Here is a 27,596-nt window from a genome sequence, read left to right on the forward strand (position 1 = left end):
TTTGGAACAAAGCATGTCTGTCACAAACCTTTAAGAATATCTCTTTTTTCCTCTTCTCTTCTTTCCCTTTGACTTGCCCAGACTTAACCCCTTTAGTTCTCTCACACAATCATCCCACACTTGGTTGGGATCCTGACCTCCTGAAATAGGACCTATCACGCTTGACTGTGACAGAGGAATATTTTTACCACACTTAGACTGCAAAATACACCACTGAGATTGCCCTAAAGCACGTTCAACTAAGTGTTGTGTTTCCCACCTAAACCACGCAAGGATCTTCTGTTCTGGGGATTCATACAACTGTAACCCTTGGAGGCCAGGTAACCCTGTACACGGTTTGCGTTCTCTTTGCCAGGAGTTTAACCGCCAACGGAAATCACAGCTTCTACACTACAATTCAGGTAATTGGGATTGATGCTCCCACTTAGTTTCCTGACAACCCCCGCAAAAAAGCAGTACCCATGCAGCACAATGTCTATCTTGACACTTAATACAAGCTAAAATCTTAGGCCCTTCAGATTCAAATATAGAAAGCAACGAAAGCAAGCTTAATATATTATCAACAGATTTGCACCGATCACCTGCTCGATCGATGGCAAAATCACACTGTCCTGTCAGTTTAAGAAGTATTGATCGAAGGATGATCAACAGCCTCGTCTCCACTCGCTGACAATCCTCTTCGCTCAGCTGATCGAGGTCTTCCATCAAACACAGCTGCTCGGGTCCATTTAGCAGGTACCCACAGAGATCCTGTAGGGGTAGAAACACAAAGATATCTACGGTCCCAATATAACACTTTAGCAGGACCTTGCCATTGTCCTGTTTTAGGATCCCTGTATCTTACCCATACATCTTGTTTCACACCATCTTTTTCTTGTACATAGTGACGGATCACAGCAGGAACTTTACTTTCCCCAAAAACACACAAGTGATTCAAAACAAACAAACACTTTAACAATCTTTCTTGTGGCTCTCTGATATCTGTGTATTTACTTAAATATCTTTTCAAGGTACCATTTGCTCTCTCTACAATCGCTTGCCCTGTAGGAGAATTAGGGATGCCTGTCACGTGTTCTATTCCCCACATTTGCATGAATTGCTTTATTTTTTTGCTACAGTAAGCAGGCCCATTATCTGTTTTGATGCACTGTGGCACTCCCATTACTGCAAAACAACTGCTGAGATGTCTCTCTACCTGCTCTGCTGTCTCACCAACTTGTGCTGTGGCCCATATAAAATGACTGTAAGTGTCTATGGTAACATGCACCTACTTCATCCTTCCAAACTCAGCGACATGTGTGACATCCATTTGCCAGGTCTCATTTGTTTTCAACCCTCTTGGGTTAACTCCCAGACCTAACCTGCAGCCTCCATTGTGATGACTACATATGGGACAGGCTTTGACTATTGCCCGTGCCTCCTCCATAGATATCTGAAATTCTCTATGAAGGCCTTTTGCATTTTGGTGGAACATGGAATGTGCCTCTCTGGCTATAGTCTGCCTGGGAATTGGAGTTGCTTGTGTGATTGAGACTAGCTTATCTGCTCGTGCATTACCCTCTCCTAGACCAACCTCCCATTTGTGACTTCTGATATGGATAACAGAAAAAGAATGTTTCCTCAGTTTAATTGCCCTCTGCAACTGTATAAACAGCTCATGCAACCTCCTGTTTTGAACCTCTTTTATAGAGGCATCTTCTGTTTGTTCACACACTCCTGCAACATACAAAGAATCTGTCACTATGTTGAGAGGCCCAGAGAAATGCATCATAGCCCATACAACAGCCAATAGCTCCATCGTTTGCAAAGTGTCCAACTCGGTAGCTTGGAGTATATGATGGTGCCCTTGTCCCTCTTCTTGCCAGGTCACTGCAGCAGTTTTGGATTTTCTTCCTGCATCCGTATAAACAGTTATAGCATCCAATAAGGGCTTTCGTGATCCTTTTGGACATTGAATCCAACCCCACTGTCCTATCCAATTCAATGGTACATTGGGAATATCATCAGTGGCAATCACACTACCGGCTCCCAACAGAGCCTCTTGTAATTCCATACTGTTTGTCAGGTACCAGGTCAATGTATCCTTCTTCATTGGTATCCGTATCTGATCAGGTTCCTTTCCCGTAATCTGTAACGCCCGTTCACGACCCTTTTTGAGCAAATCAGCTAAAATTTCAATTTTTTGAAGAAGGGTTTTATGCTGTTGAGGTGGAGGAGATATCCATTCCAAAGCCCATACCTCCCCCGTTTTTCTGTCTTGCTGATTAAGTGCACCCAGTAAAAATTTAGTTCCACACCAAACTGTCAGCTGTATGGGGAGGTTAAGATCGCGTCTCCGAACACTGCCTTGTGTGACACAGTCCAATATCTGTTGCCGTGTCTTAACCTGCTCAGCAGTTACATGAACAGGCTGTGCCGGATCAGTTCCCTTCAGCAAAGGTCGAAGTTCATCTAATAGTTCATTAGGGATGCCTACAATAGGGCGCAGCCATTGCAGATCACCAAGTAACTTTTAAGCATCATGCAATGTAGGTATTTTAATATTTAATTGCAATTTCTGGGGGGTAACAATTTGATCAGTAAATCCATCCTAAATATTTCCAAGGCGCAGATAATTGAATTTTTTCAGGAGCTACAGCCAATCCATGTAGCTTAAAGGCATCATGTATCTTTTGAATTTGTTGGCCTGTAAAAGGTTTTGGCTGCGCAAATAAAATATCATCCATATAATGATAGATGATTGTTTCAGGCCAGGCATGCCGCGAAGGTTGTAAAGCATTGTCAACATACAGTTGACACGAGGTGGCACTGTTGCGCATGCCCCAGGGAAGAGAAACCCATTCAAATCTTTTGTCCGGCTCTTCCCTGTTTAAAGCCGGCACAGTGAAAGCAAACCCCGAGTGTCTCGAGGATGAAGAGCAATAGTGAAAAAACAGTCCTTAAGATCAACAATCAAAAGTGGCCAGTCTCTTGGCAACATAGCCGGATTAGGTAATCCTGGTTGTAAAGCTCCCATAGGCTCCATTTGTTCATTTACAGCCCGCAAATCATGCAGCAAGTGATACTTCCCCGACTTCTTTTTAATAACAAAGATAGGGGTATTCCATGGGCTTGTTGACAACTGTAAATGACCTTGTGTATATTGTTCATGTACTAGTATATGAACTTGTTCCAGACTTTCCCTTTTTAGTGGCCATTGCTTCACTCACACTGGAACGTCCGTGGTCCAGGTTAATGGGATTGGGAAAGTCCACGCAATGGCCATTAGCCCAACGGGTGCTCATTTGTCAGTGCTACTCCCATCTGAGCCAAAATGTCTTGACCAATAAGGCACTGCACAGTAGGGGGCAAAGGTACAATTGATAAAACACTCCACAAATTTTTTCCATCAATAGTTACAGATAACATGGGTGATTTTCTTGCAAGTGTCAGGCCTCCAACTCTGGTTACTGGCACTGTGGTTGACTGCAATGGCCAGTTGTGGGGCCAAAAATCTGGACTCACAATGCTGGAGTCAGCTCCACTATCCAATAATCCTTCCAAGGTTTGCCTTTCACCCCGATAATCCAGTATTACAGTGCACTTTGGTCGATCATTCAGGTTCATTGTTAATAAAGTAAGTCCTCCAGTGGAACCAAATCCTCGCTCCCCTCTCGACTGTGTTTGACGAGGAGGTAAAGTTTTAGCCATTTGTTCCAAAGGAATCAATTGAGCTATCCTTTGTCCTTTCTCAATTTGTATAGGTGGAAAAAGAGTATGCACCATAACACAAATCTCCCCCATATAATCAGCATCTATTACTCCAGGTAAAACAAATAATCCCATCATGGTAGCCGAGGAACGACCCAGAAGTAAAGCTCCCATAGGTAATCCATCAATGATGATTGGTCCCTTTATTCCAGTCGGAACCTTTTCCGGTGGGTGGTCATCAAGGTTACTGCTGCTGCAGCTGCCACATCCAATCCGAGGCTCCCGGCGGTGGCTGGTTGAAGGGAAGTTGAGCTGAGGTGTTGACAGCAGCTACTTGTGTCTGGGCGCGGCGGCTGGTGGGCGCGCTGGCTTTCCCATTTCCCAAGCGGCGTCTGCAGGCTCCAGTGTTGTGGGTATCCAACCGACAATTCTGGCACCAGACGCTGACTGCCTGACAGACTCATCGCGTATGTCCTATACCTCCACACCGGTAGCATTTGAATCCCCCAGCAGATGAAGCCCGTGGAGTAATTGCTGCCACTGTTTGTAAGGGAGCAAGAGCGGCTAATACCTGACACTGGCGATGCTTCTGCCTGTTTTTGTGAAGCTTCTGCCTGTTTTTGTAATCCTGCTCCTAACTCCTTAATAGCTTCTACTAACATTGCTTGAGTCCCTACGGGCACATTTGCCAATCGTTCTAAAGCTTCTTCTATAGACCAATTAGCTCCTAGGGTATTTATTATGTTCTTTGTAGTCTGATTACTATTTTGGAGCGCACATTGTTTCAACAATGTCCCTTTCATGAAATCAGGGACTCCTGCCTGCTCAATAGCATTGGCTACCTTATCTATAAAAGCTCCAAATGACTCATCTCTTCCTTGCTTTATTCCCATATAAGAAGGAATTCCCCCTGGCTCTTTTATCCTATCTATAGCCAACCGCACCAGACGCATAGCCTCCCGACACTTATCAGGACCGATTAACGCTTGTGCTTCTGTCCGAAGAAAAGGCCCGAGCCCCATTAATTCCTCCGGGGCTACCCCATGTAACAGATTGCCTGGCTGCTGTATTACTGCTACACATTCCTGACAGAGTGATTGCCAGTGTGCATTAAACAAAAGCTGCTGATGCTGAGTGAAGATAAGCTTCACTATTCCTCTGCAATCAGCTGGCAGCAAAACCTGAGTCCCCCAGATATAATCAAGCGTTTCTTTTGTGGGCTCACCGGTTACCCCAAATTGACTAACTGTAGACCGTAAACTGTGACAACAATTTCCAGTCTAGGGCAGTTATTGTTGCTTGAAACCCGCCCCCTGCCACGGGAGAATATATCACCGGACAAGCAACATCCATGGCTGCTTTTATAGCCTCCTCATCCCCCGTATCCATGATATCTTTTGCTGCTGCAGCCCATGCCTTCCTTAGCTCCCGTGCAATGGCCCCCGCTAGGTCATTCTCTGACCCAGGGACCGGCTCATTACTAGGAGGAGGAGAATTTGACACAGGCAGCGCAGACGGTGCTGTTGTAGCACAGGCGGGGGGTGAGCTGCTGCTTGAAGCAGGAGCCGATGTTGGTGGCAAAATGATTGTGGACGTGGCAGGAGGTAAAGGACAGTTAAACCAGTCTCCATAACCTTTATTCTTTTCATGTGCCACGGTAGCTTGTTTAGCAGCCTTTCCTTCTGCCTGATATTGTAATAACTCATCATGCACAACTCGCCACAACTTACCCAACTTTTTTGCAGTTTTATCCTCATCTATTAACTGCTTGCCACATTTTGTCCCCAAATTTACGCCACTCTGTTAATTCATGTACTGTGTGAGGATTTTGAAAAAGTCCCTGTTCATACCCATAAGCTAACAACCCAGGAAGCTCTTTCTGCAAATCTGTGCCCTTAACCTGACGCTTTTGTAAAAAGCTAGTAAATAAATCATATGCTGCTTGCCTTTCTCTATCCATTTTAAAAACGTCAGCGCGCTATTGCAGCCCCACAAGGTCTCGGCAGCACGTATCGGCCGGGCTCTCTGTTGAGGTCACCCAGGGCGATGGTGCTTTCAGCGGTGCCTATTCGCCGTCCTTGCTGTGACAGGACCCGAACTCCTACACCGATCCACTGTGGTTGCCATTGTCGATATCACGTCTCGGGGTCACCATTTGTCGGATAGGCGGAAGAAATGCAGCACTCAATATGAGTGACCAGCAAATCTCAAAGTTTATTGATAGTTCACACATATTTATACTGGTGTTAATGAAGCTTATACATATTGCAAAGCTGAGCTCATTATTGGTTAATTACTCATCGGGCAACCACGCCTACTTCTATTTTCTTATAGTTATTTTGTTATTAATTCTACATTCTTGTGGTTATTCTGCTGAAACTATCTCCATATTTCTGGCAAAAGATCCTCTCCCCCATCCTAATGTTGCAGCAAGGTCACATCAGTGATTGGACACTGACTGCTGACTCCTAGACTTGCTTTCTTCTATCTTAACCAGCGGTATCATGTCTACATGACCTTTCTCAGCTAGCCAACTGTCCACAAAGCTCTCCACAAGGCAGGCATTCAGTCAAATAAGAGGAAACAAATGTCTCTTTAGCTGACACAGTCTCTGCACACAGCTTTCTCCCCCTTCTCCTGGTGCCTTTCCCTGACCCCACATCCTAGCACTGACCAGGAGCTCCAGGGCTGTAGGAAATTCTGTGTGAGCCATGATGATGGAAGAGTTACTGATAAAAACACTGGGGTGATGCTTTCAGAGGAGTCATGAATGGAAGATTGACCAGCCCTCCAGCCAATGGTATGCCAAAAGTTTCCATTCTTTAAATAGTAGACTGCAATAAATTAGTAAAAAGAAAGATACGGAAACAAATTAAATCTCCCACAGCTGCTGGCTTTCCTCAGGTTCCATGGATTATGTATTGCTAGACTTACTTCATTTAGAGAGAATATTAACCGCCCTGACTTGTTGGAGACTGACCACAAGGTCTCATCTGTGGTGAGCAGTCACTAAAATTAGCTCAGCAGAGGCATCTTCGGCTGTCCAAGTGTAGCAGAAATACATATTCTCTGCTTCATGACTGTGTGGCAACAGCTGCTGGTGTGGATTTGTCAGCGTTTCTTCATGGATTACTCCTGGGGAGGAATTGTGTGCACAGGCACAGTATGATGGCTTCTGTCTCCTCTAATTACTCCAATCGGATGATGGCCAGAACTTTTAGGCAAAAAGCATCATGACAGAATAATTTACAATATTCTCCAAACTACTCTGTTGTATTGTGTTGATTTGTTCCATTCCCTCTCTAAGTTAAAATGGTCCTGCCCTGGTTCTCTCTCCCCTCCCAGTTACTCAGTTATCACCCCAGTTGTTATAGCAACCGTTGTATCTTTTTACACTCCACCCCAGTTTCCCTGGTTACCGAATGTATCCTTCTCTTAACCCCACCCCAGTGCCCTGCCAGTCACTCCCTGCCTCCACCTTTTTCTCCAGAAACTTCTATCCAGGGCTCAGAGTGATTGGATCAGGGGGCAGGGACCCTCCTGCAAGTTATTTTTATTTGTCTTTCCGGTGTGTCAATTCCATGTTACCCACTCCCCCCTGGATTCCTATTTGCTCCCAACCTGGTTCCACCCCTGCCGCCCACCCCCTTTATAACCTTATGTAATCTCTCCCCCTTTCTCTTCAGTTGCTGGCCTCCCTGGGATCTGGAATAACCTGGACTTTGCCCCGACCAGAGAGCGCTCTCTTCTTTCCCTGCTGACTGCAGCCACACATCGGCCTTGTCCTGCACCTGCCAGCGCCTGCAGCTATAACATTGGGCGTTTGCCTGAGGCGCTATCGGGTGAAGTGCCCCCTGTGCTGCTAGCTGTGCTGGTGAGCTAGCTGGGACATCTTTCGTTGGCCGGACAGCTGCACTACTCCTGTGGTTTTGATTTTCTTAGTGATTAGGTTCAGTGTCTGGTCTCAAGAAATCAGTCCAGAAAGAACAGGCAAACCTCAGCTTGCAAGTTAGAGTGCAAGTCTTTAATCTGCTGTTTTTGCAGCATGTAAAAAAAACTTTTCAACATATTTGCAAAAAAAATCTCTTAGTTCTTGCTATACCTATCCAGAACCTGACTCTCTCTTCGTTTTATTTTTGAGATCCAAGCCTGACTTTTTTCTGGACAGGGAAATAAGAACCAGCTGCAAATACAGACTACAAGTGTGAATCTATACTGCAGGAAATGAGCTGTAGCTCGGAATTAAAGGCAAGAAGTGATGCCATGGTAAATGGGAACATTTAGTGCTGGCGTAGGAGCCTTCTGCAATGCTCCACCAACCCATGGTTCACATTGCTACAAACTCTCTTTCTGCTGTTACAGAGAGTATCAAAGAGCTGACTGTAAGTAAAAAAAATAGCCAGAATGTTAATTTTTGTTAATATGGCGAACAATGACTATCTCATAATTCAGACCTCATAGAAGTGAGCATTCAGATTTCCACTTAGTACATGCTGGCAGTTTTAATTTGAAATCAACAGGTTTATCCAAATCAAGTTATCCATAGGAATTAATTTGCTCTATAATCTAACTAAAAATGCCCCATTGTCTGATAAATTTAGTAGAAATTTGCAAAGTCAACAGTCCACAGATTTTCATTTCTTCTTTAGTGGCTGTTCTGCAGAAAAGCTTTTACAGACTAATCAGTTTGGATGTAATTAAAATGCCAGTACATTCCATAGAGCCATTTTGGTATTAGAACAAAACCGTATGACTGCACAGCCTTTTAAAAAATGTTCTAAAATAAATTTTCAAATCAACAGTCTGAGTAGGACTCAGAATAAAAACTCTACCAAATTTCAACTCCATTGGAAGATTCCCTTGTCACCCTGTGAATCAACTCTACATTCAGAAGATGAAAAGTCCCAATTATGGTGGTTTTGGTATGGTTAGGAATTGGGGAAGGGTCTTTTTCCTTCTCAACTCCATGCTGCAGTGCCTTCGGGATATGGCCTGCTGGCCATTGTTTGTGCAGCCCTGGTATTTCTACATGAGGCAGAAAGTGCAATTGCATTTCCAGCCAAAAAATGCATTCAAGGAGAAGAAAGCTCTTAACCATGGAAGGAGAATTTGAGGAATGGGATGTTCACCACATGTCCACCAGAGACCCTCAAGAGACCCCTACTCTAAATGTCAGTAATTTGGTGGAAGTGATTTAAGCATGTCAAATACTTTGTGAGAATGTTTAGTCTGTGAGTTTGAGCAAAGTAATGAATAAAAGTAATGAAAGTAATGTCCTAGTTCCATGGATACTAACACGTGGGTGTGCATGTTTCAGGGAAGCGATTCCTCACGCACCCAGCACTGAAATAAAATAATGCCTCTGTTCTCACACTGAGCTGGCAGTGTGGATCACTCCCTGCTCGGTAACTTTCATTTTGGTCATTTCTATTGAAGCGTAAAGAATGGTTGAAATGAAATATTTTCCAGCTGTTTCCATCTTGTTTACCTTTCAGGGGACCAAGGTTCTGTGCTGCAGGTGTCCTGGGTGTGTGCAGAGCAGTGCAGCCCCAGAAACCCCTTGGTTTGCCCACAAGTTGTCATGCCTTGTTCCCAGGTGTGCCCAGCTGTGGCAGGAGAAGGAGCCCGCAGCGCAGTGGGCACCGTGCCCTGCCCAGCCGGGGCTCTCTGGCACAGAGCAGCAGCAGCGCCAGCACCGTTCAACTGCTCCTGCCTTGGCTTCCCCTGGGACACAGGAGCCTCTGGAAATCAGCACCGCCAGTCGCGTTCCCAGCTTGGAGCAGCTGCTGCTGCTGGGCAGATGCTGCCAATTTGACTGCTTCCAAAGGGGAAGAAAGGCAGAGCAGAGGAAGAGATGTACATACAGGGCAGCCCTGGGGATGTCCAATAAACATGCAGATATATGGGGTAATTTGTTAGGAATTACTTTAGCCGCTATGCCAATAGTGCTTTCTCTCCTGGTTCTGTATAATGCTTTGGGCCATTTTCTTGGTCTGATTTCCTTTGCTTGTGTCCCATCTGAGGGCTCGGTTGGGGTACAGGCTGTAGGTGCTTGGGGCACACTTGAAGTTCCTCTTGGATCCCTTGAACAACAGGCTTTGGCCCATGAGGGGAATTTGTGCTGCTTTGTGACAGAGGAGAACTTCCAAGGCCATTTTGTGTTTGCTGTAGGGAAGGTTGGTTAGTGCTTGGCATAAATTCACAGACTAACATGCTTTGTGATGCTTTGCTTTGTCATACTTTGCTTTGTGATGTCAGGGCATGGTTGCCACATCGTCGTAGTGACATCTGAAGGTTGCCTTGTTGCACAGAAGGCCTCAGTGCCAGAGCAACCCTAGGGCTTGCTGAGATCAGGAGCATCCTCCTGATTGTGGCCTTTGTCAGTGTGTAGCTGCACACTGACAGGAGTCTTCGTTTTTCTAGTGTTAGTGTAAACTTGAACAACAGTGCTACAATGATTGAACAACTCGCTGCTGCAGTTTGCACCATGTATGGCACTGTTTATTTTGCCTATTTCACAACTAGCCTGGCAAGTAAGTAGAGGTTTCAACTCTATTTAGGTTAGGATGTAACCTAACCTGGCTTTTGCATGTCTTCCTGCTCTTTCTTAGTGACTAAATTGATTTTGAAAGAGAAAGAGCATTAGGATGCCACTGCTTTGGTAAAGCTCCTGTCAAGGTGTTCAGCTAAAAAGGGGGTGTCAGTAGCCACAGGGACAGCATTTGCAAAGGAACCTGCAGGGCTTCTGTTCCCTCCACGGGAGAGTCTGTGGCAGCAGAGTCTGTCATTTCCTCAGTTTGTTGGATCAAGCAGGACAACTTCCAAAATGCAGACTGGGAGGCCTTCTCAGAAGGCCTTCTAAAGACTTTGTAGTTCTCCCCAGAACTCAGGGAAAGCTTCTTTTATTCTAAATTTTGTAATGAAAGGGTTTGACTGTCTATTTTGACCCTTGACTGAGTGCTAAAATAGTGATTCCCTTTGCAGCGAAGTGCAAACTCTAAAGCAGTGAGTCCTGAGCCCTGGAGATGCTGCTGTGCTGTTTCACAATAGAACTGCCACAGCTCAGGGGGATTTGGGGGAAGCTTTTCTGGGTGACTGTTTTCAGCAACTTAATGGGAATTAGTGCATGCAACTTCTTTTTTTTTTTAAAGTACATGAAAGACAAGAGAGCAAAAGTTGCTTTATCTGTTGGACAGAACAGAAGCAGTGAGTGTTGAAGAACAATTTGCATTTTCTTGATCATGTTTGTATTCATTTACTGGTTAAACAGGCCGAAGTGTAGGCACATCCAAGATTATTGTCCTGATCTCTTGCTGGCTGTGTGAAAGAACTATGTCACGTGGAGGGATGTTGATAAAGAAAAATACTCTCTCTTTGGGTTGACTTCTCTTCTGTGGGATTCAGCAGCCCAGGCAGTTTTCTCACAGCACTTGTTTATTTTCCCTTGCCCACTCCAGATCACATGATCCGTGTATTCAGAGGTGCTGATCCTGAGGTGAGTGAGATAGGAACATTTCATGTTCCTGGTGCTTAAGAATTGTAGAGCAAGCTGTGAGCTTGGCCTGTGGCAGTAGAGTGTAGAGGGCCAGCTGAGTAGGCTGAAAGAAAATCCATTTCCATGTCTGCAGCAGCAATAACAAAGGCATCGCTGGCTATTTCCTAATTTTCCATTTCAGAACTTTCAAGGAATGAAAAGCTCATTTTGCAGAGAGAATGTTGCTTCTTGCTATAGCCAGGGCATAATGTCTAATTCAGAACGATTAGCAATTCTGTTGAATTTGCCCATTTAAATTTAGTCGCAGTGACTTAGAATCCCATTGTTATCAAAGTTTCTGATTTGTCCTTAGTACAGCTGGTTGTAGAAATAGAGCTGAATAGAATAAAGTGCTGAATAGAAATAAGGTTATAAATTATAGGTAACCAATGTCCCTCACACTGATGTCTGTCCACAGATCACAGAATCAACAGCAGTCTCTCCTCTGGCTCCCTCTGCTCACGGAGAGGAGGCCAAAGAGGAGGCAAATGAGGTGGATGAGCGCCAGCCTCCAGCTGTGGTCACACCACAGCCTGAACATTCTGAGCCAGTAAGTGCCAGTTGTGTGCAGTGCTGTCTTTAGTGCAAGGCAGAGCTGCAAGTTTCTGACCAGCCAGCACTTTGCTGTTGCTGGCTGAGGATGCTGGGTGCTGGAGTCCTGCCAGAACCTAGTGATTGCCCCCAGCCTGTGACAGCTGGACAATGGGCTTTGGTCTGTCATGTTTAGGCACCAGCTTCCCGGCATTTTGATAGGGGCCAGCCTGAAGCATGAAGGCTCCCTGTTCCCAGAGCAGGGAGCATGTCAAAGACACTGTGCTCAGCCTTGTCAGATACACAGGGGACACTGTGGCATTGAGTGACCTGTCCCCCTGCCCAGACTGGCCAAGTAGCTGCAGGCATAAAAAAAGTTGATCTGACCACACAAACTCTTTGTGGTGCTTTGTCCCCACAAACTTCTTGGGTGTGCTTACTTGGGACTATTTCAGAGACACACTGGGGATGGAGAGTTGCTGCTTGAAGTCAGGGATTTGGGTGCCTTTGTTGCCAGGTTGCTCTGTTGCCTCTTCAGGCAGAGCAGCCAGTAGCAGAGCAGATAGGTGCTCTGAGTCTGCCTGTTTCTTGGTCTTTGATAAGCTGCAAGGAGATGACTGTGTTGTCCATGAAGCTGGGGGGGCCATTCTTGTCTAGTGTAGCAAAAGAAACAAAGTGAGTAACTCTGAACCCTTCTTCTGAGGCAAAAACCAGATGCTGCATGTGTCTGTTGGTACTTTCAATTGTGTAGTTTGCTTTGAAAACTGCATTGGAGCTTAGAATGGGAGCAAAGCTGCAAGTCCTTGACTGCTGTCCTGTGATGCTAAAACCAGGATGTACATCTTGCAATGGTGCCTGCTGTATCTGAAGTGAAATGGGCACCATAGTGGCAGGGGAGCTGCGTGGGCCAAAAGGAGCCAGAGGTGCTGGCGGCCTTGAGCAGCTGAAGATGAGGCAGCGTGTGGCCAGGTGGCCAAGAAGGCCCAGGGCATGGTGGCCTGTGTCAGCAGCAGTGGGGCAGCAGGAGCAGGGCAGTGAGCGTGGCCCTGTGCTGGGCAGCGCTGCGGCCACAGCTGCAGTGCTGGGTGCACTTGTGGGCCCCTGGGCAGCAGAAAGTCCTTGAGGGGCTGCAGCGCGTGCACAGAAGGACAGGGGAGCTGGGCAAGGGGGTGCAGCACAAGGCCAGTGAGGAGGTGCTGAGGGAGCTTTAGCCTGGACAATGGGAGGCTCTTGAGGGACCTTCAGGCAGACTTCCATCAATCCCTGCCTTAGATCCATAGATCCAATGCTCCACACAAGGGCTGTTTCCCTGCCAAACATCCCTTCACTGCATTCAAGTGCTTTAGACACTGGAGTAGGTAACGCTTTCATTTTTTTTTTTTTTTTTTGTTTATTTGTTTGTTTGCTTGCTAGAAGGAGAAGCCTTGTGTAATTTCTCCTTCTCCAGGGAGCAAGGGAGCTTTTTCTCAATCTTTCCTGCCCTTTTCCAGCACTGGCAGAAATTCTGCTAGAATTTTAGTTTGCAAGGAGGCAGTTCTGGAAGATCCAGTATTTTTGCACAAGAACACATAGTTTGGGGCAGGGATGTTGGTGCAGAAGGAGCTGTTCTGGTGCCAGACCAGCCAGTAGGGATTGCACATCACTTTCAGGTTAACAGCTCCCGTGTCTTTTGGCAGTTGAGGGAATCAGTGTGTGTTGTGTTTGGGAATTGAGCAGGAAATCAATGCCCTTGCCTTCCAGCTGGTCCTCAGAGTTTAGAGGAGCTGGGAGGGGCTGGGCTACATTTCTGATTCCAGCCACTTTAGCACCATGAGTGTGGTCGAGTCCAAGAGAAGAACTTGCCCGAGCACACATGCACAAAGAGTGCAGTTCCCAGTGCAATGCTCTGGGTCTGATTGCATTCCATAAGGACTCACTTATGGACCCCATGCTTCAAATTCCCCAAGAGTGTGGGTTACTGAAGCAACAGGAGATCAAGTTCAGGATGGCTGCTGATCGGGGCAGTGCTACCGAATGTTGATATGTGTAGCGACAGAAAGGACAGTATTGATTCAGGGTTACCCCCACGTGGCGAATAATGTGCTTTGACTCTGTGATTTAAAGGTTAAACAAATGCTTTCTTTAGCTATATTACACTAGTACTATATTAAAACTATACTAAAGAGATACTATACTAAAAAGATACTAAAGAAAAACTCGTGACTGTCTGGAGACAGTCACGACACAGCTTTTATCTAATTAGCTAATCAAGCTAAACAACTATCACTAAAATCCACTTAACAAATTGCTTTCAGTAAAAAATCACTATAACACATTCTACATGTACTAAACAACAAGAACAGCAAGTAGAGATAATAATTGTTTTCTCTAAGTTTCTCACTACCTTCCCTTAAAAAAACCTAGGAGAGAGAATTATATCTCTCTCTGTTAAGAAAATGTAAATACCACAGTACAGTAAAGAGAGATTATGAAAGTGAGATCTGTCAATCTGTCCATCTATTTGAATCTTCCTGGTTCTGTCCAAAGCAGTGGAAGATGCAAAGCTCAGCTAAAGGCATCCCTTCAGGAGAGGAGTAGAGACAAGTTCCATTGACTGATTCTGAGCAGGCAGAGATGTTTCCCCCTCCAGAGATGGTTATTTTTTCCCCTCATGTTTTCCTACTCCAGCCTTTTCTGACCTGAAGCCTTCTTTTTATCCTTTAAAATTTTGCATGTCCTAAGGGAGTGGAAGTATCCCATGCTGTAGTTGGGGTCTAGCAACTTTGCTCATACGTGCCATACATGACACATGGTTTCCTTCACTGGCATCCCCAGGGCTGTGTAAGTGCATTCGTTGATGGGGCCTTAGGAGAAACTATGTTAGGGCTGGTCAGAATTCTCAGTTGACAGAGACTGAGAATTCTTGGTCCTCCTCCATATACTGAGATGGCCACAGAGGTTCTCTGACTTCCATCAGAGATCTTTGCATGCATCCTCATCTCTTGAATGACCAGGTTTTCTAACAAGAGTGTAGATGTCAGGAAGGAGGAATGCTGGTGCAGGCCTGAAGAGAACATGAACTCCAGAAGTGTCTCTCACAAAGGAGTAAGCTCACCCAGGAAGCCACCTGCAGAGCCAGGATGGAGCTGTGGGACAGGGTGGGGTGTCAGTCACTACTGAAAGACAAACAGGACATGGCAGAAGCAGAGGGAGGCCCTCAGCAGACCCTTGAGAAATGCCACACCTTCCCTGTCAGCTGCCTGAGAGGCTGTTGGAGCTTCAGACCCAGATGGCCCCTGACTGTAGGGCCAGGGTCACTTTGGAATCTGTGCCTCCCCTCGAACAGAGAATGACCCAGCAGAGCAGCAGCACAGTGCTTTGGGAACGTGTGAGCCCAGCAGTCTTTGAGTCTTGGCCCACAAAGGTCCTGTGGGAAGTTGAAACCCATCTTCTCTTGCTTTCTGTGCAGGTGCTTCTAGAGAGAGAGCAGGAGCAGATTGCTTCATCAGAGATGCCATGGCAGACTCAGGGAGAGCTGTTCCCAGCGCGAGAGCAGGAAGAGCAGCTCAGGCAGCAGGTGGAAGAGCCACAGGAGAATGGCCAGGTAAGCCTGACTGGCCAGGGGACAGAGGGAAGGGCAGGAAGAGGGGCATAAACCAGAGCTCTTGGGACTGAGGAGGCCAGGAGTCCCACAGGCACTGGAAGCACAGAGCCTTGGAATCTGCAGAGATCAGCCCTGGGACAGGAGGCTTACACTGGAAGCAGATGTGGGGAGGGAAGCAGAAAGAAGTGGCTGAATAGATGTGATTTTAAGGCTGCAAGAGGAAAAAGCTGAGCCTGATGGCAGCTCCCAGTCACTTGCTCTGCATTTGTGTGTACAGAAGATGAAGGCAGAGCCACAAGCAGAGCTGCCCGAAGCTCAGAGTGCCATCATGGCAGTGAAGAGGAGGAACAAGGAAGACATAGGAAGAATTCAAGAGGAGAATCTCCATCAACAGAGGGGCGATCAACAAAACCAGGTGAGTGAAAGAGTGGCAGCCACTCCAGTCATAAGGCGTCCTCTCCCTCCTTGTTTACAGAACATCAAGGAATACCTGCAGGCAGAGCTGCAGAAAACTGATGCTAGGATCAGGGCATTGGAGAAGAGGCTTGAGGAAGACATGAAAATCATCAGAGAGAAAGCTAATCCCCTCCCTCAGGCTCTGCAAAAGCAAGTGAGTGAAAGAGGGATGCAGTCACTGCAGTCACCAAGCTGGTGGTTTCTGCCCTTCTTGCCTTTCCACTCAGAGCAGCAGGGAGTGGGGCCATGCCTCTGAGTGCTGTCCTGCTGTAGTATGTATCACAGTCACTCTGAAGGACATTTCCTGGTGTGCTGAATCTCCACTGCTGCCCTTGACAGTGAAACTCGTCCTTTGGCCTTTTGGCCAGTAGTCATCCAAATTGATTCCTGCTGGCCTGTTCCTGCTCTCCTTGTTTCTTGAGGTGTTTTTACAGTGGAATGTGGTGACCCAGATGGAGGATTGGAACAAGCTGTCTGTATCCTCTGTCAATCTGTTCTTTCCCTTTTCTCACAGTGGATGACTCCTGGCTGACAGGGACAAGCTGTAGTGTCTGACTGCTTTGTTCTGTTTGACTTGAGGTGCAAGTGTTGACATCTCACCGGGCAGCCTGCGAAGACTTACAGCGAATGTCTGGCAATGAAGAGCCCCAAGGTCGGCATGAGGCACAGGAACAATGCCCACCAGAAGTGCACGAGGTTGAGCACATCTACACGGGCTCTGGCACTAAAGCTGCTGCCGCAGCAGCATCACCTCGAGGAACCTCTGTTGTCAAACCTGGGATCTCGATCTCGGGCAGTTTGTTCATCTCCAGTGCTGAGAGCAGCATGGCTGCTCCAAACCAGGAGACTGAGGAGAAGTACCTGGAGATGCTGGGTACGTCTGGGGTGTTTCTTGTCTGAGGGACAGTGTGTTGTGTGCAGGTGTCAGCAGAGCTGTACCAAATGCTCCTCCTGCGTTTGGTGTCACAGGGCCATTTAGGACTCCCCAGAGGAAGTGCTGGCTCTGAGGCAGCGGGAGAGCGCTCTGGGTGAATTGGACTGGCTTTGGAGTATTATCTTTTTGGCTGGGGATTTTTTATTGGGCTTTTTTTTGTTTTGGTTTGGTTTTGTTTTTGTGGGTGTTTGTTTTCAGTTTTCTTGTTGCTTTTTTTTTTATTTGTGGGTTTTGTTTTTTTTTTTTGTGGGGTTTTATTTGTTTATTTTGTTTGTGGGGTTTTTTTGGTGGACTTTGTTTTTCTCTATCCTGAAGGAGCCCATCTGCCTCACATGTCCTGCTGATGTCATTTTTATGACTGTTAATGTTACTATTACTACATCTGCAGTTTATTTTCATGAGAATGCTATCTTTTTGTCAAAGAGAACTACTTTGAAAGAACATCAGGTTACAGGACAAATAGAGAGCACAAGGTGTTTTCCATGTGCCCCCAAAGAAAAAAGCAATACTTTTAGAACAACTTTTATTTAATCTTCTAGTTTTACGCTTATTAAGATGTGTCCAAGAGACACATCCAAGTGGTGTGATCAGATAAAAGTGTAATGCAGGCATTTCTCAGGAGAAGCCTCCAGCCCAGCTATGGTCTATTCCTCAGATCAAGATCAATGGCACTTTTCCATACCCAATTCCCACTCTTTCCCATGACTGTTAGAATCCTAGCCATTGGCCCAAGCCCTGCTCAGATCAGTCCCTAGGAAAACACATCAAGTCCTTCGTGATTCTGCAGCACCACCCAATGAATCTGCATCTTGCCTGGAACATCTGACAGTGCTGTGCTCTCAGATAAGACCTGGTGGGGCTGAGACCAGAGCCCGGTGGATTCTGTGTCTACCATCACCTGCTGGGACAAAAAGGGCATTGATCTGTGCCTCGGTGGGGCTGATCTCAAAGCCCATCCTGTTGTGTTCTGAATGGGAGCAACAGCTTGTAAGGGGCTCAGGCTCACTCTGGCTTCTTCCCATCAGTGCCTGTCAGTGCTCATGCTTGGGCTTTGCCAGCCTTGTTGTGCTAGCTGCCCTGTCCCTGAGGGTTGCTGGGACTGCAGAGGCTGGAGCCTTCCTTAGCTGGGAGAGGGGCATCTTTGAGCTCAGCCTGCTCATAAACAGGTGAGGGTCCTGATGCTGAAAGGCCCGTTGGGATTAGCTCTAGCATGAGCTGCTCTGGTTTACAAATGGGAAGGCATTCTTTTGGCAAATTGCTGAAAGGTGGAGAAGATGTCCTCCTCTCCTGGAAATGCATCTCCCTGTGCTTTGTTTCTTGTCAAAGAGAACTCTTCAAAGGACTGTACAAAATCAGTCTCTGTGCCAGCCATCTGTACTGCAGGGCTGCCTGTCCTGTTGCTGTTGTGATTGTTGTTGTTACCCAGCAAACTCCAAAGGGCTCAGAGCTCCAGAGAGTGGGGCTGCCTTTTGTACCTCCTGGAAGCTGGGATCTGTGCTTTCAAGTCAGCATCCCGCATTTTGTTTCCCTCAGGGAGAATGGTGAACCCCATTGAAAATCCTGTGAAGAAATACACTGAGCTGGAATATATTGGCAGCGGGTGAGTCCAACCGCAGTTACTCCTGCACAACCATGGGCCAGGTGTTTTTCTGGTGGAATGTCTATCCAGCGTGAAGTCAGGCCAGCTGCAAAGATGTTCACACACTGGGGATAGATTGTCCCATCTCTCAGTGCTGCTCAGAATTTGTGAGTAGGCTCAGAAGGCATTGTCAGTGACATCTCCATGCTGCCAAGGTCTTGCCTGCATCAAGGAACAGGACCTTGAAGGTCTCCTTGTCACACAAGTATGGAACAGTTCTGTGTCAATTTATCATTTTTGGATGTCTCAAAATCATACTGGCCCACTAATGAAAAAGTAGTCTTGCTTGCCTGAAAGAGCAGCATACCCCCTATCAAAGCTGTGAGCTAACAGTTCTCAGGAACATTTCTTTCCAAGAATTTGCTGAAGGAAATACTCTGTGGTCAGGATAGAAACTGCACAGTTTAGAAACTGAAACCCAAGAGGAAAGAAGAAGCTGTCTTTAGGAGCTGAGACAGTAAAGCCCAACACTTCAGGGACAGGCCCAGTGCCCATGCACTTGGGAGGAAAATGCATCATCTGCCTTCTGGCAGAGCCCTCCTGCATCCTGCAGGTTTTAGACATTTACAGCACAGATCTCCTGTGTGGGCTGGCTTTCACTGCAAGATCTAAATGGCTTCTCCTTTCTCTGCTTCTGTTTTGTTTCTAGGAGTTTTGGAGATGTTTGCCGAGCACTCAACAATGCCACAGGGAGAGAGGTAGATGTCAACAGGCCCTGCAAACTCTGCTGCTCTTGAGGGGCTTTCCCCTCTGGTGTGAGCTGGGGCTGGAGCTTTGGGCAGAGCTGTGCTGAAAAGGCACAAGAAGCACAGACTGGTGCCAGCCTGCAAAATACATTTGGGACTTTGTCCTCCTCAGCCTTCCTCGGAAGGAAGGCACGGAGCGCAGCGGTTCCTTTCCGAGAAGGACGCGCTCACTCGCTCTCCATTGCTAAAACAAAGGTGGTGCCTTCGAGCACCTCACTGCTCTTTGGGGCTACAGCTTCAGAGTCCTGAATTCTCATTTCTGGCTGCCAGCAAATACATCTGAAAGTTCCTGGTAGTTCCTTAGCCACCTGCAGTACTGCCCTTGGGAACTGCACGTAGGGAGAGATCTGCAAGGTGTCCCTAAAAGCCCTGCCCATAGGCCAAGATGTACCCACAGAGTATTAAGGCATGGATTACTTCTTCTGAATCCCATCCAAAGCAGCAGAGAGTGTGGTCAGAGGTTTGCCGGTGATAGGTGAGACACCACTGTTACCAAGTGGTCAAGGCAAAATGTCAGTGGCCCCACGTGTCCTGTAACTGGCTCCCAAGGGAGCAGAGAAATGGGCTGTTGGAATGTCAGTTCCTCATTACTGCAGTGCCTCATCACAAGGCAGTTTGGCACAGCTCAGCTGTGTCATTGCAAAATCACTCGCTCCATGTGCGTTGTGGTCTCGTGCCACCAACTTCTCGAGTTACTGATTTTCAATGTCATTTTAGGTGGCCATAAAGAAAATAAATCTTCAAGGACTGAAGAGGAAGCAAGTAACTGTCAATGAAATCAAGGCCATGAAGTGCTACAGGAGTCCCAATGTTGTGAATTATTTAGACAGGTGAGTGGTCATGGTTTTATCCCATGAATGTGCATTTATATACAGCAAACGTGAGAGGTTAAAAACCCACTTGGTCACTGGCAGAAAGTAGAGCTGTAAATTATTATTTATTCATATTTCTCTACTCATCTCCAATGGATGAGAAGAGATTGCATTTTTTCTGCATGAGTCTTCTCTGGCACACCAAATTTGAATATTATTCCAAAGATGATTTCCCTTGGATGGTCGCCCCTTTGCCATTGCTGTACATGCCAGGAAGACGAGGTGCTTATTTCCAGAAACACCATGCCTGACAGGTTTTTTATCTGGGCTGTTACTAAACTGCACTTTTCACTTGCTGGCCATCTAAGACATCTTCTTTTTCACAGCTGTGCCTTTCTCCTTGGGACTGCACAGATTGCAAATGCACAATGCACAGCCAAGAGGGGATCTCTATTCCTTTTATTCTGCCCTTGTCACAAAGGGACCTGAAACAAGAAACCTGGAAGCAAAAAATCAAGGTAGCCATGCATGTTTATCTCCATGCCCTTGTTTCCTTCTTTCAGCTACCTTCTGGGCGAGGAACTCTGGCTGGTTATGGAGTACATGGACGGAGGCACTCTGAGAGATGTCATCAATGAGTCTAACATCTTTGAAGGCCACATTGCAGCCATCAGTCGGGAGGTCAGAGATGTGCTTCCGAGGGCTTGGGCAAGATTGTCTGGGAAACGGGGGTTCAGATCAGGAGGGATTTCCTGTGCCAGGCTTTGTTTCTGTGTGGCTGCTATGCTATGGGCAAGTAAAAGGACCTCAAGTGAAAGGCCTGCCAGTGCCCCTGCACTCCCTGTACTCAGTGCCAGTACTCTTATCTCCTGCTGTTGTACTCTCGCTCTGCCTCTTGTATTTGCTGTTCTCCATCTTGCCTCGCTAAACTTTTGCCTGTCTTCACTGCATTCCTTGCCTGTGAGAGCAAAGGTGCTGGTGGCAGGATTTGAAACAAGCAGCAAAGAAAAAAGAGAGACTCATTTCTCTCAGTCCTCAGCTAAAAAGGACAGGAGTGCAGCCCAAATGCTCTTTGCTTCTGAGCACATGCACTGCAGCAGCAGTCATTCTGGCTGGTTTGCAGGGGACAGCCTACAACAGCAGGTGCTGTTGCTCTTTCAAAAGCTGACGTGCCTTTCCTCAGAAAGGACCTGCTCTGCAAGTGTTGGAGCAGCAAGCTCTTCCTCTCAGTGGCACTGTGTTCTGCCATTACTCCCCATTCCCCTGGAGAGGGAATCTTTTAGATTCTTTGTTTCCTTTCTTGTGTGATGAAATCCCATCACTCATTTTTGCCCTCCTGTTTCTGTTTTCTTTCTCAGTGCCTGCAAGGACTTTATTTTCTTCATTCAAACGATGTGATCCATCGAGATGTGAAGAGCAGAAACATCCTTCTCAGAACCGACGGTTCTGTCAAGCTGGGTCAGTATATTCTTGGTCAGGTGCAGCATTCCAGGGAGGTGGCTGTGGGGCTGCTTTGAGTGACTGCCAGCTCCCCAAAAATGGTGCTGCTGGCAGCGCAGGGACACCCGCTGTGAGCTGAGGGCACAGTTGCAACGTGCACAGAGGTAGGACAAGGAACAAGCAGTCAAGGGTGGCCTTGTTCTGTGTGTGTGCCTTGTAGAGGGAGGGAGTTACAAGTCTAAAGTTTCCAAGGAACAAAAGCCACTGCTGGAGGCAGTGTAAAAAATGGGGGGATTTTTTAAGTTGCCAATGCCAGGAGATTCAACAGCACATTTTCCAACTTCTACTGGGGAATTCTTTTGCTGGCTTTCCTAATTGCACAGAATTGAAATAAAACCAGTATTTTGCTTTCTCCTCAGCTGATTTTGGCCTCTCTGCTCAGCTCACCCCTGAGCAGAACAGACGGTGCTCAGTAGTCGGGACTACTTGGTGGATGGCACCTGAAGTGGTGATGCATCAACCATATGGCCCCAAAGTGGATGTATGGTCTTTTGGAATTGTGGGGATTGAAATGGTAGAACAAGAACCTCCTTACTGGAGCGAAAGTTCTGGCACGGTAAGGAGCAAATACTCACTGATCCCACTGTCTTTCTCACCTGTCCCATGTCCTGCATGCCATTGGACAAAATCCCATTGCCATCTGCTGGAACTACTTCCACCAAGGTCCCCTCCTCAAAATGTCCCTGCAACACATCAGCATCTGCTCTAGTTCTGGTTGCATCAGTGGGGGAACTCAAGCCTCACCACATGCAAACAAACTCCATTCTCAGGCAACACTTTCCTTTGGGTTATAAGTGGTTCCAGTTCTTTTCTCTGTGGAGATGGCCCCAGTAACAGGAAACAAGTATCTAAGAAGTGGTGTTACCTTTCCAAAAATGAAGGAAAGAAACCCAAATCCAACAAAGTTTCTAAAACAGTGGATTCTAGAGAGGAACTGCATCCCCCGTGCAGTTTCTTCTCATTGGGAAACACTCCTGAAACCTGGGCATGAGGGTGTAAGGGCCACAGAGTCTCTTCTGCTTCTTGTGCAGTGCTGCTGAAACATTTAGTGACCGTGTTTCTTTCATAGCCCAAGCCACGTTGTCCACGTCACCAAGCCAGAGCCTGGTGATGTGGAGAGCCTGCCAAAACCTGGCACTTTTGGGGAGGGGCCTACCATTCATGCATTGACTTGAGTAGTCAAATGAGCAGAGGGTGACCACAGGGATGCCACCTCTCCTTCTTCTGACCATGACAATTTTCTTTTGCTGAAAAATGGGAAGCTGAAATTTTCAGACTGCTGAGAGACAGAGCTGCAGGTGGCTCCTGTGTGGCCAAGCAGGCATTTTCATCCCAGTACATTTGTGCAGGCATCTTAATGTGTCTGTGTTGAAGATGAGATTGTAAATGTTTGTTTCCTTCCCTGGGGATTAACTGATGGATTTCCTTTCTTTTCTTCCAATTGCCATTGTTTTCAAGAACAGCACAAAAAGCTTAATGAGTTTTGTTCTATGGCATTGTTACAGTTTTACATGAGGGACATTTAGGGAAGTGACATAAAGCTTTTAACCACTGGAAAGCTGGACACACCTCTGTGAAAAACAGATGTTAAAAGAGGAAAGAAACTTTTTCTTTCCCTTCTGGCTGGGAGGGAGGTAACACGGCCAGGTGGCCCCTGCTACGGGGCCAGGCCGGCGGGTCTTGTCGCGGGGTTAGGCCCCCGCTTCTCCCAGGCTGCCTGCCGGCCCCCTAACATCGATTTCTGGGCAGGGAGAGGGGGGTGCTGCGCAGCCAGATGGAGCCGGCCTTGGTAATATTTGGTTACTTGTTACACTGCACCCAGCCCGGGGCCCAGCTGTGCTCGCCGGCCCCGGGAGTAGCCCCGGCTCCAGGCTGGGATTTGACCTCCGCAGAAGTTACTCACAACCATCGGGCAGAAGGAAGGAGGAACTTCCTCTCTATTATCCTGGGTGACACTGTTGAGTCCTGGGCTGGTTGATTAGATCTGAGCTGCACCCCTAGCCCCAGTTTCTCCTGTTTGCAACCCCTAGTCCGACTGGTGTTAGGCTGACCATTTATAGGCTCGAGGTAAAATATGAATCCTTTTAGTGCTTTTATCCTCCCTCGAATGAGAGAAAAGAACAAGATATAAGTATGTGAAGGAATAAATATGAAAACATTATCATCAGTGAGCGAGAAGTTAAGTCCCAGATGGGAGGGATGAGGAAATATTTTAATTTTAGAGCTAAAATTCTCTTAGAAACGATGAAGAAAAAGGTTTTTTTCTTATAACACATGAAACTATGGGGAGATGAAGAGTTCAAATTGATAGTGAACAAAGGCCTCCACGTTAAAGTAAGCAGCTATTAAAGTAACTATAATTGTATGAGAAGTTGAAACAAGAGAAAGAGAGAAGAATCGTCCTGTACTGCCGGGAGAAGATTTTCTCTTCCTAGGGATAAAGATGATTTTAAAAATAGATAATGAAAACTTTTACTTTTGAACAACTCATCTTTAAAACAATACCCCATAGATCAACATGGCCCATAAACAAGTTGGGGGAAAGCTTTTAGAAAATGAGAGAAACTTTATGATAACAGGGTTCCCCAGGCAGCTGTTATTGATGAAGAAATTAAGAACCACAAGAAAACTGTTTTTTCCTCTTGTAGAGAAGTCCCCATAAGATTAACAAGAGGTAACAAGAGGGACTTCTCTCCCTAAGTAAACTGAAGAAAGACTATTTTCAAAGTAGTCAATGGACTGGAAAGTTTAGGTTTTGTTTCTTTACATTATCAGTGAGAAAGAAAAGGTTCTGGGAAGAGGAGAAATGTTCTGAAGGCTTTATTCTCATCCTTATTACTCTTTCTTTTAGTTGCTATTAATAACATTTTCTTTTTACTCTTTGAAAGTTTTAAGCCTGTTTTACTTTCTCCTAATCCTATCTTCCTAGCTCACAACAGGAAGTAAGTATATTAATAATTGACCAACACCAAACCCACCACACTCTTGAATACATTAGCAGGGAAAAACTAAGAACTGGGGAAATCTTAAATTGGGGAACAAAACCACTAGACAAAATTAGTGTTTCTGCCCAGTTTTGAACTGAAACCGCCACAGGCACCTATGCTCAAGGGACCAACAAGCACTGCAGAGATGCCTTTCATGTACTAATCCTTAGAATTGGTTAGTATAGCAAAGACCCTCTTCCAAAAAGCCTCTCAAGCTGGTGTGAATCCTCAGAGAAGCAAATGTGCCTTTGCTGATGTAGCTCCCACTAACTAGGTCAGTCAATCAAATCAGCTGCCAAGGCAAGAGCTGCGGGATGGTGGAAAAGCTGTGGCTGCATCAGGGTTTGGGTTTTTGGTTGGAAAAGGAAAATCATCTCTGGGTCTCTGCCAGGGCAGAAACTACCACTGAAGAACAGAGGTTAAACAAAGGGATGTGGGAGAGCACTTAGAGATGTGAAAGGACCTGGTGGAACCTGGTGTTTCCTTTTTCCCCAGGCTAAACTCATGATAGCCATAAAAAGAACCCCACGGCTGCGGCAGCCCAACCGATTCTCGCCTTGCCTGCGTCACTTCCTGGGCTGCTGCCTGCAGAGAGACGAGGAGCAGCGCTGGTCTGCCAAGGAACTCCTGCAGGTAAAATGTAAAGGGGCTGCAGGTGAAACAGGCTCTGAGGGATGGGCTCCTCCTCCACTCAAGTCCAAGGCATCAGATGAGCCCCCTTCCTCCTCACCTCCACTCTTGGAGCTCTTCAAATGAAAAGGTGAGGAATCCTAGACTGGGCTGGATTGGCAGGGCCCTGTAAATGTCCTGTGGTGCAAGTGTGCTGCAATGAGCAGGGACATCTTTAAAGAGATCAGGTTGCTCAGAATCTTTTCCCACTGGAGCCGGAAGGGTTACAGGGATGGGGCGCCTACAAGCTCTTGGGGCGACCTGTGCCAGGGTTGCACCATGCTCCGAGTAAACAAGTTCTTCCTTAGACCTACTCTGCTTAGATCTCCTTTGTGTTTAAAAATATTCACCCACATCCTATTGTAACTGGCCCTGTTAAAAAAGATGTCCCCACTTTCTTCAAAACCACTCTGAAGTCTTGGAAAGTGGCAACAAAGTCTCCCTGGGGCCTGTCCTTCACAAAACTGAGTAACTCCACCTCCCTCCGCATTTCCTGAGAGGAGAGCTGCTCTGTCCTCTGACCGTTTCTGTCACCCTCTTTTGTAATTTGGTGGGTGTTCAGTTTTATCTAATGGCAAAAGAATTGAAGCAGAGCAATGCAGGGTACAGAGACATGAAATGGTGGTGGTGGAACCCAAGGAAGCCAGGCCCAGCTGAGCAGTCAGAGATTTGGCTGTGGGCAGGAGGGGCTGTGGGGGGCTCACTGGGAGCCTCTGAGGGGCCCTGGTTTGTGCCCCCCAGCCCACCCTTAGAGGTTTCTGCCACACAAACAGGGACAGCTGGGAGGGACTTGTCCCAGCCCCATCTGCTGCCTGGCACGCCCAAGCAGATGGGAACTGTGCCAGGGTTACTGCCAGGTTGTGTGGCAGAGAGGGAACTGCAGGGCCCAGTGCCACTGGGCTGGCCCTGCTGGGAAGGAAGGTGCCATCCAGCACACGAGGGGCAGGGCATGGAAAGGCAGACACTGCTCTGTCTCCCTGTGGGAATCAGCACAGTGCCTGTCTTGCAAAGGCAGGGACCTATGTGAGTCAATGGAGTTTCCTGCAAGGGAGAAACGCCAGGGACAGAAAGCATCATTTCTAGAGCACTGGCAGGGCAAAAATCCCAACAAGATCAAAAAACCAGAATAAATGGATGAATGGGATTCTGGGCCAGGTTTGCCTGTGATGGCAAGCTCCTGCACATGACGTCTGGGAGATGATCCCATTGCTCCTCTTTCTGGGTCTGTCTGAGAACCAGAGCAATCCTGATTGAGCCTGTGAAGCACTGATCCGGGAAAGTAATGATTGTTTTTTGTTTTTTTTTTTCCCTGTGGACAGCATCCATTTGTAACATCAGCCAAGCCAGCATACACCCTGGCACCACTCATCAGCTCAGTGAAGAGGAGGATAGACATGCGAAAACTGTGATCATCACATCAGCACTATTTACTCCATAGGCATCTTAGAGTGGGATTGTAGAGTAGGATTGTAGTGTAGGATTTAGAGTAGGATTATGTGAAGAAAAGACAAAGGACTCTGCACAATTGAATGTGAATCAAGGAGAAGCCATTTATTGTGCTTCTAAACATTGTTTCTTTTTACTTCCTATCTTATAGGTCTATAGAGTAATGCATTGTTTGGTTGGCTGCTGCGCTTTGTCCATGCATCTCTTGATTGGTAGCTCTATTTTATCCTGAGGCAAGCACGCATCTTTTTTTCTTAATCTAATTGGTAAATGCTGTAAAGGTCATTTGATTTGGCTTGCTACCCCTTTGTCTGTCAGCAACTCTTCTGCTGCTTCTTTCTGCTCGCAGCATTGAATTTTTATCCACAAAGATGGATATTAAGCTTTATTAAAAACAAGACCTAGTTCTTTAGTTCCAGTAGGTTAGGCTAGTTTGTTCAGTAGCTGTCCATTTTTTCTGTAAATATGACCCTGCAGGATTATAGAGTAGGATTGTAAATCAATAAAGTTTCTGAAATTTTAACTCATCTGGAAGATTCCATTCTTTCTCACCCTGTGAATAAGCTCAGCATTTCCTTCTGAGCTGTCAGTTGTCTCTTAAAGCTGCAAAGTGACATTTATGGCTTCTTTGGTGTGCCTTGAAAGTGGGGAAGACTCTTCTTCATTCATCATCTCCAGACCACACTGCTTTTGGAATACGGCCCACTGTCCCATTTTGGCACATCTGTGACACTTCCAGGTGAGGCAGAAAGGGCAATGGCATTTGCAGGCAAAAGCAAAGGAAGAATGGGGCAGCCCAAACATCCTGTGCAGATTCATGCCTTCAGCTGTGACTGGAGAGCATTTGGGCTCCTGCCACTTGCATTTGGATCCCTAAATGCAATGTCTTTGGCGGAAGGAGAGCCTTGCTCAAGTGAGAAAGCAGAAAGATCAGAGAGGGTGCTCGGCAGGGTCTCCTGTGGTGCAGAGCTGTGAGCGCGTGTGAGGTGAGAGCGGGCCCGGCCTTGCCCGGGCTGGAGCCCCAGCAGAGCCCAGGCAGAGGCGGGAGCAGGCTGAGCCCCGGCAGAGG

The 27,596-nt window shown here is 46.8% G+C and overlaps 1 protein-coding gene across 1 annotated transcript; it reads left to right on the forward strand.

The window, feature by feature from the left end:
• The first annotated feature begins 9,569 nt into the window (after positions 1–9,569).
• LOC129047130 (uncharacterized) lies at positions 9,570–26,490 on the forward strand. The gene is given in 12 exon segments (XM_054518443.1): positions 9,570–9,597; positions 10,002–10,223; positions 11,148–11,185; positions 11,643–11,774; positions 15,204–15,338; positions 15,616–15,948; positions 19,831–19,943; positions 20,489–20,606; positions 21,284–21,383; positions 21,785–21,981; positions 24,908–25,045; positions 26,401–26,490. Coding segments are annotated over 12 exon segments (1,644 nt in total).
• Positions 26,491–27,596: the final 1,106 nt, after the last annotated feature.

The sequence above is a fragment of the Molothrus ater genome, unplaced genomic scaffold, assembly GCF_012460135.2.
Source record: "Molothrus ater isolate BHLD 08-10-18 breed brown headed cowbird unplaced genomic scaffold, BPBGC_Mater_1.1 matUn_MA566, whole genome shotgun sequence".
Taxonomy (NCBI): Eukaryota; Metazoa; Chordata; class Aves; order Passeriformes; family Icteridae; genus Molothrus; species Molothrus ater.